This window comes from Vigna radiata, unplaced genomic scaffold (assembly GCF_000741045.1).
Source record: "Vigna radiata var. radiata cultivar VC1973A unplaced genomic scaffold, Vradiata_ver6 scaffold_153, whole genome shotgun sequence".
NCBI lineage: Eukaryota > Viridiplantae > Streptophyta > Magnoliopsida > Fabales > Fabaceae > Vigna > Vigna radiata.
The window spans coordinates 423,499-437,816 of NW_014542917.1; the positions used below are offsets into that span (position 1 = coordinate 423,499).

Genomic DNA, 14,318 nt, shown 5'->3' on the forward strand with positions numbered 1-14,318 from the left:
ACTGTTAAAATTTTTTTTTCTTATAATAGAATGAAGCATTTCATTGTAATAACTGGGGAGAAAGATACCTCTTTTGAACTTTATCTTTAATGATAGGTTTTATAGGAACTTTAGACCGAAGCAAATGGATTGCTCCTATTGCTTGCAACTTGAGCAAGTTCAAGGTGGTACATTACATTATTGGTGAGATTCCCTAGAGCAGTTGCTGAAACAATGATACTGCAATAGAAAAACTCTAGAAAAAGAAAAAAGCAAACCTGAGTGGTCCACAGACTACTGACTAGCTGCAAACAACTAGTTTTATTCTCAAAATCATCCAATCCAAATACAAAACAGCATATATTACATCCATGATTAGTCCACCAATAAGTAAAAACAGATCTAGATGAAGTGCAAGTGCACTCAAAGAGCAGCAAACTAGAGAATTGTTAAAAAAAGAAACATTTCTTCTTCTTTTTAACCAGGAGGAGTAGCTATTTTACTTTTGATCAAAATCCATACGTACTCATTATTTATGTATATATCATCATTAGTAACTACTACAGCTTGAGAAAAACAAACTCTTCAATGGCAGGCACAGCTCCAATGTTGTCAAGAGCCTGCTTGTTTGGTTCTTCATCAACACCAATAGCCATGATAGCCTGCTTCCTGCGAGATGTCCTTCCCACACTCATAAAGCTCACATTCACATTTTGCTCACCAAGAATGTTTCCGACACGACCAATCATGCCGGGCTGATCCACCTGTCGGCACAGGATCAGATTCCCTTGTAAGCTCACATCCACATCGAAAGACCCCACACATGTCAGGTGAGGTTCACCAAACTTCACTTTTCCATCTATGCTGATATGACCACCCTCTGATATTGCACTAGCAAATTTGGAGTTCACACTTGAGATCTGTACCTGGATCGAATCAACAGGCAGCTCAGGAGATGAATCAACAACCACTCTTTCCTCACTTATGCGAAGCCCTTTCTGCTTTGCTATGAAATCTGCATTCACAAGGTTCACAATGGTGTTTGATATTGGCTCAATGATGCCCTTTGTAACCATGGCTCGCAGAAGTCTAGTGTCCAAGTCATCTGGGCCTCTGGCTGATCGATAAACAACCTTCACAGATTTTATCCCACTTCCTCCAGACACCAACTGCACAGCAAGTCTCCCCAGCTTCTCAGCTAGCACCACATATGGGGCCAATTCTGACAACACCTGACCATCACAAGAACCAACCATGTTTTGTTTTGTTTTGTTTGATTGATTGCAATTGCAGTTTAGGAAAGGAACAACAAGAAGATCACATTCAGAATGCTTACCTCAGGAGCAACCATTGGAGCATTGACAGCAGTTGCTGAGAGTTCCCCTTTCAATGCTCCTAACACAGCCTCTGCTATTTCAATAGCAACACCCTCCTGGTGAAGTATAATGGGTCAGGAGATGATGTATATATGCTACACAACAGAGCTTAATATATGCTGGATTTATTGAAAAATAGATAGCAATACTGTGAAGGAAAAACAAACCTGTGCCTCTTTGGTGCTAGCTCCAAGATGAGGGGTAACAGTGACATTCTCGTGCTGCACTAACTTGCTGTCTTTGGAAGGGGGTTCCTCCGTGAAGACATCAAGAGCTGCCTGCTCCACATGCAATTTTGACAAAGTTTGTAACTTTAGGCACCATTATGCGACAACATTGGAGAGACACATTGAAAATTGAAAAAGTACAAAACTTGTATGCATAATAATCCTTTAGAACAATAAAGTTATTAGTTGTTATTTGTCCTTATCTTTGATTAATCAGAATTACAGTTTCTTATCAGAAGTGTGTATAATCTCTTTCCGCAAATTACCAAGGTTAGTTTTCAATTTTGATTGGAGAAAATAAAACACAGTACCTAAGCATTTGTTTCTATCTTTTACTGTTGAATAAAGAAGAAAAGAGCAAAAGTGGAAAGAAAAAAAGGTTGCAGCAAAGAGGTTGACCTGTGCAACGATTCCATTGTCAAGGGCTCTTACTAATGCATCTTCGTCAATAACTCCTCCTCTAGCAACGTTGACGATGCGAACTCCCTTCTTCATCTTGGCAAAAGTGTCGTCATTGAAGATCTTGTTAGTGGTTGCAGTGAGTGGCATGTGGAGGGAGATGAAATCTGCAGTGGCGATAGCCTGATCAAAGGACACAAGTTCCACACCAATAGCACGGGCTCTATCAGCCGGAGCATAAGGGTCATGGGCAATCACGTGCATGCCCAACCCTTTTGCACGCCTCGCCACTTCAGATCCAACTTTTCCAAAACCCATCACTGCTAATGTCTTTCCAACCATTGAAACTCCCACGTACTTGCTTCTCTGCCATTTTCCTGCAAAATTCTCCACAAAATCACTCTCCATGGCTATCCATAAAATAAAACGTTGTTTTTTTTTTTTTTTTCCATAAACAGATAGAGTACACAGGTATGTATATAAGCAGATACAACGGTCTCACATCATTTCATGTCTCAACCATCACGTCAGGCATGATTTACCACTTCAAAAGTTGAACAACTTAGACACACACAATTTTTACACTCACAGTCCTTTATTTCTTTTTATTTTCTTCTTTTTATGGAAAAATACAAAAAAATTACCTTTTTATAATCATTTTACTCTTACTGTGTGTCAAATAAACGACCATGTTCAAAGTTGAAACATCCATGTCTATCTATCCTCATTAGTCCAACAGATATTTATACTGAATTAAACAGTTTTAAATATTACATACATAATTTAAAAACTGTAAGAAATTCTGCATGTATAATTTAATTAACATAAAAATGAAATTGAACTAAATCGATTAAATTTACATTTCATAAAAAGTTATTGAAAATGTAATCATTAACTGTTACATATGGTATAAACAGATACCAGCCATACGTATACACTTTTGACCGAATTACCAATCAATATAAAATCTCCAGAACAATGAATCATGTGAAGACTGGATATATGCAAATTATCTGATGAATTATGGTGTGCTATAACATATAGATCCGATTACAGCTTCACTTACATACACTATTTTGATAGTGTAGTTAATGAATATATCAAGTCTAAACATGTGTATATGAGTGATCTGATAAGGTTGAGATGAGATGATCTAACAGAGGCGACAAGAAAGAAGGAAAAAGAGATTATAATGTGAAAAATGAGATCTCGGAACAGAGGTTGATGATGGAAGAGGAAAGAAGAAAATTACCAGCTTTGGTGGAGGCGTCAGCCTGGGCAATGTTGCGGGCCATGGCGGCGAGAAGAGCGATGCCGTGCTCGGCGGCAGCAATAGTGTTGGCCGTGGGCGCGTTCACGACGAGGCAGCCAAACTCAGTGGCAGCTTGCAGATCCACGTTGTCAATGCCCACACCGGCTCTTCCCACCACCTTCAACCTCCCTTTTCCAGCCTCAAAAACTTCCCTCGTCACCTTGGTTCCGCTCCTCACAATCAAAGCATCGCAGCACGAGATCTTGGTGCAGAGCTCCTCCTGCGAGAGCTCGTACGCGCATTCCACATGGCCCACACTGCGTAACACCTTGAGCCCCGCCTCTCCAAGTTTCTCGGAGACCAAGATCGTCGGCTTTTCACCCAAGAACCCAACATCCTCGGACTTCGAGCTCCCCACCGAGGTTGCTGTCGGGTCAACTGTTTTCAAAACACTGTTGACCGCCAAAGAGCGTTTGGAGGAGCTAGCATGGGAGAGTTTTCGGTAGATGGGTATGGTGTTGACGAACGACACGTGAGAAAGTTTTGACTTTGATTCTGAAGAAGAGGAAGAAGAAAGGGAGAAGGATGAGGGGAAGATGGGTTTGGTGCAGGCAGAGGATGCCATTGATTCTTCTTCTTTTTCTTTTTTTTTTTTTCTTTTTCTTTTTTCTACTTTTTTCTGTTTCTTTGATCTCTGTTCCAATCCTACAAAAGCGTTAATGGGTCTTTATAAAATCATGAATCATGGTGAGGGAGAGGCATTCATTTTTGTTGCCTATATATAAAACCAAGAAAGAAGGAGGAGTGTGCGCAAACGGGAGATATTTCTTATGCAAAGGGTTTGGTGGTGGATTTTTCTCACTCTGGATCTTAAAGCAATTTAGAGATTTATTTTTTCACAAAAAAATAAATAAAAATACTTGGGGTAGGTGAGTGAGAAGAAATCCATCACCAATCATAAAGAAAATGTCTATTTTCATTTCCTCAAATTAAATAGTAAATGAAAAATGATTGTATCAGAACATTTCTTCTATATAAATGAAAAAAGTTATCTTCGTTAGACTTTACTATAATAGTAAAAACAACCAAAGAAAAAAAGCATCTTTGATTGAGTGGGTGAACAGTGTAAAATAAAAGTTCTAAACTGCTTAATTCTTCCATTAAAGAACTTACTAAATTAACCCAAAAAACAAAGAATGTATCTTTGGAGTGCAGATAGATCCATAATGCATAATACATTTATTAGCTCTGTCATTGATTTGAAAAACACACCTTTTCTCTCTCACATTAGTCAACATGATTATCATGTACATTATTCACTTGATGCCTTATCAAGTATTTTTTAATTGTAGTGGCTAAACAAATCATTGGTGGAGAGGTTCATTAGTGTGGGCGCAAACAAAATTAGGTCCAGTGAAACACGAATCATTTGTCTTCATTGCATTTTTTTATTACAACCAACATATTCCTTATAGAATTTACGAACCTTGCCAAACTCTCTTTCATACTCGATTTTTTTCTTCCCCAGTACTGTTTTTTCCCAACTTGTAAAAGACAATAATCCAGCTTCTCCATGTACCAATAGTTTCCTCCAACCCAAATCATTATCACATGTTACATGTGCAAGGAGGTTGAATACACGCTGATAAAATATTGTTCGTTTTAAATTAAGTTCTCACGAATTTGTTTTTGGTATCGTTTTAAAAAATTTCTTACTATTTTTTATATATATAAATTCATGTCTATATCTTATTTTATCTAATGTGAGACTTTGTTTGTAACTATCAACATTTTCTTTATATTTATACATCTATAATGAACAATTAATGACTACGATTTTGCTAAATACTTTGTTACAAAGTCATTTAGTTGAAGTGGAACATAATTCCAACAGATCATGTTCTTCGTACAGTTGTTTATGTTTTTTTGGCGTTCTCCATTATGATTTGTCGGTGAGATTTTTACGTTGTTTACAATTTATGTATCGTTTTTTTTCACCTCTTTATAGCAGGTTGAATTTTGTGAAGCCGATCTATTATCCACATCACATGAAAGCAACCCCTGGTAGCTTTCATGAAAAATTTAAAATTGGACGCGGAAAAAAAAATGGTAGATGGTTATCGTAATATTTTTTTCTCCTCTTCTTATCTTTTCCATCGTGTATACAGCATGTAGCATATTTATATTACATAACGTAGCATTCAGACATATAAAAAAATGAAAAAAAATTATTGAGAATTACGTAAAATAATCCGAAAGCGAAAGAAAGAGAAAAAAATGTAGTAAAAGATTGATGAAAAATGAAGAAACATATATCGGAAAAAACGAAGCGAAAGTGATTTAAAATTAGAATTAACCTATTAAACTTTGAAACGGTATAATGATATAACAAGATTGACATAGTGAATGAGTGAAAGGTCCTATTTTAAAAGAAGGAAAAAAAATTTTAACAATATTTTCTACCAACTTTTTGATAACGCATACGTAACAGTTTGTGATTAGTCTGTTTTAAATATTTTTAAATACAAATTTAAATAAATCCATAAATGATTATATTGTAAAAAAAGTTGTCAAAAAATATTGTCAAAATATTATTATCCATTTTAAAAATATTTGTAAAAACATAATAAATGACAATAATTGTATACGAACGTTGTTTTGTCGTGTAACGAAAAGTTAGGTTTTTCATTACTCTCACACTACTTATAGTCCAAACAAAGTGTTCTCGTTCTCGAATCGTAGCACCACTCACTGTCCCATTTGCTGTGCTAAAACCACAATTTAATATTTCCTTTTTTCGCAACTTTGAGTTCATCATATATAGCAACTATTTATAATTTAGGTTAAATAATTTTTTTTATGATGATATTTTTCTAATTTTATTTATCTATTATGAATTGTTTCACTTTGATCTCGTTTTTAACGTCGTATTTTATTCTTATCAACAAGTTAAACTTTAAGTTATTAAATGATTGAATTATTTATAATATCTCGTGCCATTGTTCTAATATCATTATTATCAATTTAATACAATAAATTATTTATTTATATTTTAAGAAAAGTAAACTAAATTGATAGAAAATAATAGGATAAAATTAAAAAAGTTATCATAATACAGTGAAGCTAGACAAAAGAATACTTAATCTATAACTTAATCGTATGCTATTCTTATAAAAATCCTAAAATGTAAATTTAATTAATTTTTTGGAAGAAGAAATGTGAGTTTTAACCTACAGTGAAATTTGTATTTTATTTTCGTTTTTTGACTGTTAAATATATTTGTACACGAAATATACTTATATTCACTTAAATATTCATTAAATATTTTTTTATAAAATGAAATAAATAAAAAAATTGATACAAAAAAGACACATATGGTCTTATTTTCATGTCAAGTAATAATAAAGAAACTCTAAATGAAATTTAAAACAAAATTTTATTTTAATAATTTAATATTATTGTTATTATTTCGTATCTAATTTAGATAACCGGGTATTGTTTATATTTCACTGTAAATATTTATACTCTATCACAGCTCACTAGTGCAGAAACACTATTTAACGTCGGTTAATTTGGGTTTTTAACGTCACTTTCACAACCGACGTCTATACGGGTGAAGTCTACGGGACGTTGCAATTTCTCCGAACCGACGTCTATATAGACGTCAGTTAACGATATCGACCGACGTCTATATAGACGTCTGCTTATACTCACACTGACGTCTAATTACTCTATATAGACGTCCACCTATGCTTAAACCGACGTCAACATGAATATATAGAAGTTGTAAATGACACTAACCGACGTCTATGTTCCTTATAGACGTCGGACCATGCACTAACCGACGTCTAACAAAGGCGTTGTGTTTTAGTGCAGTTTTGATCCAGACTTTCGATAGCATAGTGCAACACTCTCCTCTCGCTAGTTTCCCCACAAAAAAAGCTTGCGTCTTTTGAATCTTCTATGACATTTCAACCCAAAATCGAACCTGGGTCCATGACTACTACTTCCCATTATTCAACCACAAAAGAAAAAAATTACGGTGACACGAGAACTAGACAAAGACCCAAGTTCCATTTTGGGTCGAGAAGCCATAGAAAACTTAAAAGGTCGTCACTCTTCTTGTGAGGAAACCAACAAAGGGAGAATGTTACACTATGTTACCCAAAGAAAGGATCAAAACTGCACTAAAACACAACACAAAGAAAGTCAAATTTTAATCAGTTGAACGACAAGATAATCGATAAAAAACTAAAAAAAGTTTAAACGGTAAAGTATAAAAAAAAACCACGCACCTGGGATGCAAGAGAGAAAAAGGAGAGGACGAAGACAACGACGTTATGAGAAACCACAATGCAATGCCGCAAGAGATAAAAAGTAGAGGTGCGCAAGCGAGTAAAAGAAGAGGAGAAGCAAAGAAAAAGGAGAAGAGATGAAGACACGATCAGAAACTGAATGGCGATAAGAGTCTGCGGTCTATTTAAAATGAAATGGGGCGTCAGTTGCTCCAGAAACCGACGTCTATAGGCGTCGATGTTTCAGGGGATTCGATGTCTATTCTACGTCAAAGAAGCTGAAAAGATTGACGTTTGATTTTTTGTCAGGGTAGTTCACGTCGGTGCCCCTCCCAATCGACGTCTAAATTGAAGAATTTTTGTCTTCCCACCTTCTAGACAGGCCTTAGACGTCGCCGTTTGACTATCTGACGTCTAAGCGCCTGGGAATTAGGTGAACAACATTAATTGTAGCCCAGTCGACGTCGGGTTTTCAGGGGATCCGACGTCTATGCGACGTCTAAAGCTGAACCGGTTGACGTTTGAATTCCTGTCAGTGACTTGAACGTCGGTGCCTTTTTCTAGCCGACGTCGAATTGACTGTCTTATCACATACCTCAGGCAATTGGACGTCGAATAGTTGGTAGGTGCGACGTCTATGATGTCATAGATGCCGTCTAACAGTGAAACTAACGTCTAGTTTTCCAATATATTTACGATAATGCCACCGTGCAGTAATAGACGTCGGTTTTTCACGAAACAGACGTCTAATGAGTGACGTTAAACAACGTTTTTGCACTAGTGGCTACAAATTTATGCATAGGGACAATATTATAACAAGGTGACATTTTAATCTAGCTTTGACGTAATTATAAAAATTTAATGAGTTTTTTAATTGCGTGGCTTTTTGTGATGATATATTATCTTAACAAAGGAATCAAAGGGGAAATTAATAAGAAATTTGAACTTTGGAGACACACTTTGAAAATAAAGAGTCTTGGGGAGCAGGTCAAAGTAAAAATGGGAGAAAATGTTCTGCCATGTCTTTTTAAGCTCTTTTTAAAGCCATGACTTTTAAAGTATAAATATTTTAAATCATTTATTTAAAATTTGGAAAAAAAAATCAACGAGGAAAGTGACGCATAGAATGGAAAACTAGCAAAATCACTTAAATAAATAAAGGTTTGCGAATTATGTGTAATTGTAAATTACTTGCTAAACTCAACTTTGATTGTACCATATATGCGTTGAGTTTTAAAGGTACAACAGAAAAGGAAGAATACCATAAAAAGAGAATGTTAAAATGAATGTGTAATATATAATATAAGAAATAACACAAAATAGAGGGTTCTTCCTACTAGGGATGGTAACGGGTCGGGTCGGACACGGATAGTGCCTATCCCCAACCCGATTCGCTGGGTAAAATTGTATCCGTTACCCGCTCCGCTACCCGCTGGATACCCGCTTTAAAAAAACCCGTGGATACCCGTTGGATACCCGTTTTCAACCCGCAAATATTTAAAAAAATTTATTTTATAAGTTTTTAAATAAAAAATTCAAATTAAATTGTAAAAAACAATGCAAATAATATGAACTAACATATATCCAAGAAAAGTCAATGGATAAGTAAATAAAAGTTAAAACTTAAATTCAAATTAATACAAATTAATAGTAAAAAGTGTAATTTCACCTCTCAAACGGGTAACGGGTACCCGCGGGTACGGATAGGGTGATATCCGAACCCGACCCGTTAACAAGCGGGTTTTAAAATACCTGCTACCCGCGGGAACTAAATACCCGTAGCGGATTTTACCCGCAGGTACGGATTTTTCTGTCATCCCTACTCCCTACACCTTACTTTCTTCACCCTGCACCTCCTATTATTTTAATATTTCCAACTTTAATCCTGTTAAAAAGAATATTTTGATTTTTTAAAAAAGGTGAACCATCCATTTACCCATCCATTCATAAAATAAAGCAAACCTTATACCTTTTTCTCCACTCTCCGCATTTTACATTTCACATTTCAAAATCCTACACCCTTTTTCCTCCCCTTCTTATTCTTGGTGTCGAATTTCATATCTGACCTTATACACCCCACCTTTGTTTCTCCTCTCTTCTAGCAATCCTCTTTGGTTTCTAGTTTGGTGGTTGCTTTGTGGTATTGTTGTTTGGTTGTGTGGTGTTGTTGTGGTAGTGAGCTGTAGCATAGCAATTGTTTTCTTCAAGCATTGTGTCCAGGTTAGTTGTTGTTATTTTTCTTTGCGCTGCTCGTGTATATAATGCATGATAATTGTTTGGTACGCTTACTGGTTCGGATTGATTTGGGTTGGGGTTGCTTGATCTGGATTGGGGATGTTGGATGGGTTAGGGAACGAGGATACGAAGGACGCCACCACTGCTTGATCTGGGTTGGGGTTGCTTGATCTCAAGCAATGGAAGACGATATTTGTTTGTCTTGTATGTCGTATCCATTAAGAACACAATATTAAATGAATTAACCAGGTGCACTGAATCGGGATGTGTCCAAAATAGGTCACTTACTACGTCAGAATCATCCAAACATCTACTTCTCTGGATATATTTGTCTCTATCTAACAACATCATCAACTACTGCATTTCGGTTCTCGACCCTCTCAAAGATCGTTTGTTAGTGTATCTCACGTTATACATTTGTTTTATAGTCGTCACGTCATTTTCATTATGTTCTTTAAGAGTCAAAAGAATATTTGAGAACTTAACTTGACTCTTAGTCATGTCAACAAGAATTGACTGTTCAGCAGCATTTAACCTCCCTGCGAAAGGATGACCAACCAAAGTCTCTGTTAATTCATGGTTGTGATAGCCGCACATAACCTTTAACACCCAACCGTGTCCTTTAGGTTTACCCCTCAACCTAAACAAACACTCACATTTTCGTGTGCCAGATACACTACGCTGAATATTTGTCTTATACTTCCTATACTTCTCACTCCTTTCATAACATAACACAATGAATGTCTTTCTTCCAGCTTCACCAATTGCTATGTCAGATCTTATAATCACGACAACAAATACAAGCTTGAATGCAATCTTTCGAACCCATTCAATCAAATCGACATGTGATGGAAATATTTGTTCAGTGAAAAACTTATCTGTGTAATCACCCTCACCGACTTCATTTAAAAAAGAAGAAAATTCCGACATAAAATCATAATTGATTTGAGAATCCAGAAATGGATAATTATCCATCTTATATAGTTAAATACAACCTACATTAAAAATTAAAATTTTAAAATTTAACAAATAACAAATAAAAAATTAAGAAAAACTTTTAAAATTAAAATCAAACTACAGAGAAGTTATTTAAGCTAAAAACATTCAATGTTATTTTCTTATTGTTAGTGACAAGTATTTATAGAACTAGAAATAGTTATTATGCTCCCGTAAGGAGATAAAGGATTTTTCTTTCTCCACCAACCTCCTTTCCCATCTTCACCAATCTTTGATTATCTCACTCTCATTTTAACCGATCATAACCTCTACATTTCTTGACTCTAAACCCAAGCTATCATTTTCCTTTCTAGAACCTTTCCAATAGCAGGATCAAGAACACCTTTAGCAACCAAACTTGGAATGAGTATATGTAAAATTAAGAATTGTACCAAGTGTTGTAATTTTCATACGCATAACTTTTCGAACTTTGCAGATTCTGATTTTGTAAAAAAAAAAATAAAACAAATAATACCCATTTAAAGATTAAAATGTAAATTATGAAATATATTAATAATGTCTTAAATTAGATAACTAGAAATATATCTATGTCCGAAACAAGTTGTTTAGAAATTACATTAAATAGATAATATTGTCAGCAATTTTACTCGTTCCCATTGACCTACATTCCTTTCTTCAGATCCTGCGCTCCACTTTTTCCCACCACAACACTACCCCATCTCATTTACCGAATCACCATATATTATTTTCTTCTACACTCTCATAATCTAGAATCATCAATCCCTTCACCATTGTTTTTTCTTTCTCTCTTTCTTTATTTACTTCTTATTTTAACCAAAAGTAAGCATTATAGTCCACCAATAGCATTCTACATAAGCTTCAATTGTCATTCATATCTATTCTTGTTTTCTTTTACACCTTCCATGGACGCAGTCTCAAGAACCCTAAGTTTAGGCCAAACTTATACCAGGTACGAGACTGTTTATTATGTATTAATTCTCTTAGACATGCGTTGAGAAGAATTGAGGGACCTAACTAGAGCACAACATATGCATTGAAGATTATAATGGCCAGTAACATTTTCACTACTGGGAACTTCATAACTAAAACTACCAACCTGACTTATAACTAATACATCTAACATATCATAATCCATAAATAACACATTAAATAATAAATCATACAACATAATACATATAATACAAAATATTAAAACAAAATTAACGTGCATAGTACAAACGCACTTGGAAGTGCAACCCCTCAAAATCGCAAGACAAAGTCTGGTTGGGGACAACCGCAAATCGATGGGTGGCTATGTAGAAACGTCGTTCGAATGGCGGCATCCTAAACCGCAGTTCCAACTACGGTTAACTGTGTTTATTTGAAATCTTAAAGTAACCTGGACGAGCTCTCTCTTCTTCCTCCTCCTCCAATGTCCACAACACCACACCAAGGATCACCACCACCATGGGTCACCACCACGGATCAGAATCACCAATGTATAACCTCTCAACTCAAAACAATCAAACAGTAAAAGTGAAGTGAAGGAAATGCTAGTAAAATGAAGTGAACAAAATGCTACTGTGAGTGATGGGAACCACGAAGGGGGTGCATGTAGGTTAGGGTTTATACTCTCAGACATATATTTGGGTTGTTGGTAGTTAGGAAAATTGGTAGTGGTTAGGATATCATTAAGTAATCATTAATTGTGTTTGACTTTATTAAATGAAGGACAAATATGTAAAATTGGAGGTGGAGGGAGAAAGAGGTGAGGTGTAGGGAGCATCTCTCCAAAAATAGAATGAGTATATCATGAGAAGATCGTTAGTAATACAAGTTGTGAAAAATTATAACACTAAAGTTGAACCAATAAGAATGGGACACTTGATTTTTCTGAATTCATGTGTCCATTGAAACGAAAGATCACAACCTTTGAATAGTTTGATTGTGTTGGTTTAAAGAGTTGAGATTTATTCCCCCTTAACACCCCATTTAGCTATAAATACTGTTATTTTTACTTCTATTTTCTCTTTTCCGACCTAGCATTACAACTTTTATTTAGAAAATACAAATTATGAGACTAAAACTAGTTATTTGAAGTCAATCCAACTCAGAACATTGTCAAGATGTGTGAAATTGTATATAACCATCATAAATTTAAATTAGTACAATTTTTTATTTATAAAGTTTTATAAATATAAATAAGGTTTAATCATTTCGAAGGTCCCTTTTTTGCAGATTCATGTCAATTAGGTTCTCGTATTTTCAAAGAGCTCAATAATGTCCCTTTTTATGTAAAATTGAGTCAATTATGACCTTGCCATTAAATTCAATGGACAACGTTAAAATTTTTGTGTGTTGGCTTGTTGACTGCACAACTTTTAATCATGTGGCAGAGTTATGTGGAATCAACGTCTTGTCGCTATTGCCTAACCGTCACCGCCATCCAGCAAACCCATATGGCGTCGTCCACGCTCACGGCCAGCAACCAGAAACCAGCCCCAAATCACGTCGTGATTTCCTCTATAACCAACCCAGAAACGTGAAACTTCCTCCATTGACACACCATCACGAAGCTTCCTCTCATTTTGTTCATTTTTCTCACACACTCTCTCAAATCAAAATATGTGGTGGTTCCATCATCTCTGATTTCATAGATGTTGATATCAAGAATGCTCCAAAATCCACCATCATCACCTCTTCTCTCAGTTCCACACTTTCAATGCCACCTCTTCTTGCACACTCAACAAAGGTAACACCTTCTTCTTCTCACTAATTATAACTTTTGACATTACCATGATTACTGTGGACTTTGATGTAGTGGAGGAGCCATGTGAGAGGGTCAAGAACAACAGAGTAATTGCAAAGAACGGTGGTGCGCGAGTACGGAAGAATACTTACAGAGGAATCAAGCGAAGGCCATGGGGCAAGTGGGTTGCGGAAATAAGGGATCCATGCAAGGGCGTTCGCGTGTGGCTCGGCACCTTCGCCACTACAGAAGAAGTCGCACACGCCTACAACGACACTGTCGTACTCATCCGCGGAGACAAGGCTAAGCTCAACTTCCCCGAGCATCACCGCCACCCACCCAACATGAACAACAACCCATTCCTCAACCCCGAGTTGACTTAGTCATGTTATCAACCCATTCTTAATAACCTCGACCATGACCCTCAATTTGTGCAACAGATTTCCAACTTGGAATCGTTTCTCAGTTTGGAGCACGAACAACTTCCGATGTAGCCAGGGCAAAACCACACAGAGAAACCCAATAGAAAACCGCTTAGGACAAAACCATTATCTCCCTCGTGCTTTTATCAACCTACCAAGTGGGAACCACAATCGCGAAAAGCGAAAATAGAGACCCTAAACCGCGTGTTTGTCCATTCCAGAACCACCAACCTATCTTCGTTTTTGTGCCTCACCACCAACAATAATCCAAAACCTGTAAATCATTCCCAAAATCACAGAAACCATAGTGCCTTCATCTTCCATTAGCCAATGCTTCTTTCTGCTTGCGTAAAATTCCAAATTGAACCTGTAAGAAGCACCAACATCCAAAGCGCCACCATGGGAGGAATTCCAGCACCTTTGTTTT

The 14,318-nt window shown here is 36.1% G+C and overlaps 3 protein-coding genes across 3 annotated transcripts; 1 reads left to right on the forward strand and 2 right to left on the reverse strand.

The window, feature by feature from the left end:
• Positions 1–236: 236 nt before the first annotated feature.
• LOC106752656 (D-3-phosphoglycerate dehydrogenase 2, chloroplastic) lies at positions 237–4,073 on the reverse strand. Its single transcript, XM_014634384.2, has 5 exons — positions 3,234–4,073; positions 1,982–2,358; positions 1,523–1,633; positions 1,316–1,411; positions 237–1,211 (listed from the first exon to the last, which is right to left on the reverse strand). Exons 1-5 carry the CDS (start codon positions 3,856–3,858, stop codon positions 540–542), a joined length of 1,881 nt encoding a protein of 626 aa, XP_014489870.1. The 5' UTR covers positions 3,859–4,073; the 3' UTR covers positions 237–539.
• A 6,044-nt stretch (positions 4,074–10,117) lies between these two features.
• On the reverse strand, positions 10,118–10,738 carry LOC106752603. Its single transcript, XM_014634314.1, has one exon. The coding sequence runs from the start codon at positions 10,736–10,738 to the stop codon at positions 10,118–10,120; it is 621 nt and encodes a 206-aa protein (XP_014489800.1).
• Positions 10,739–13,516: 2,778 nt separating this feature from the next.
• Positions 13,517–13,852, forward strand: LOC106752604 (ethylene-responsive transcription factor RAP2-3-like). Its single transcript, XM_014634316.1, has one exon. The coding sequence runs from the start codon at positions 13,517–13,519 to the stop codon at positions 13,850–13,852; it is 336 nt and encodes a 111-aa protein (XP_014489802.1).
• The last annotated feature ends 466 nt before the right edge of the window (positions 13,853–14,318 follow it).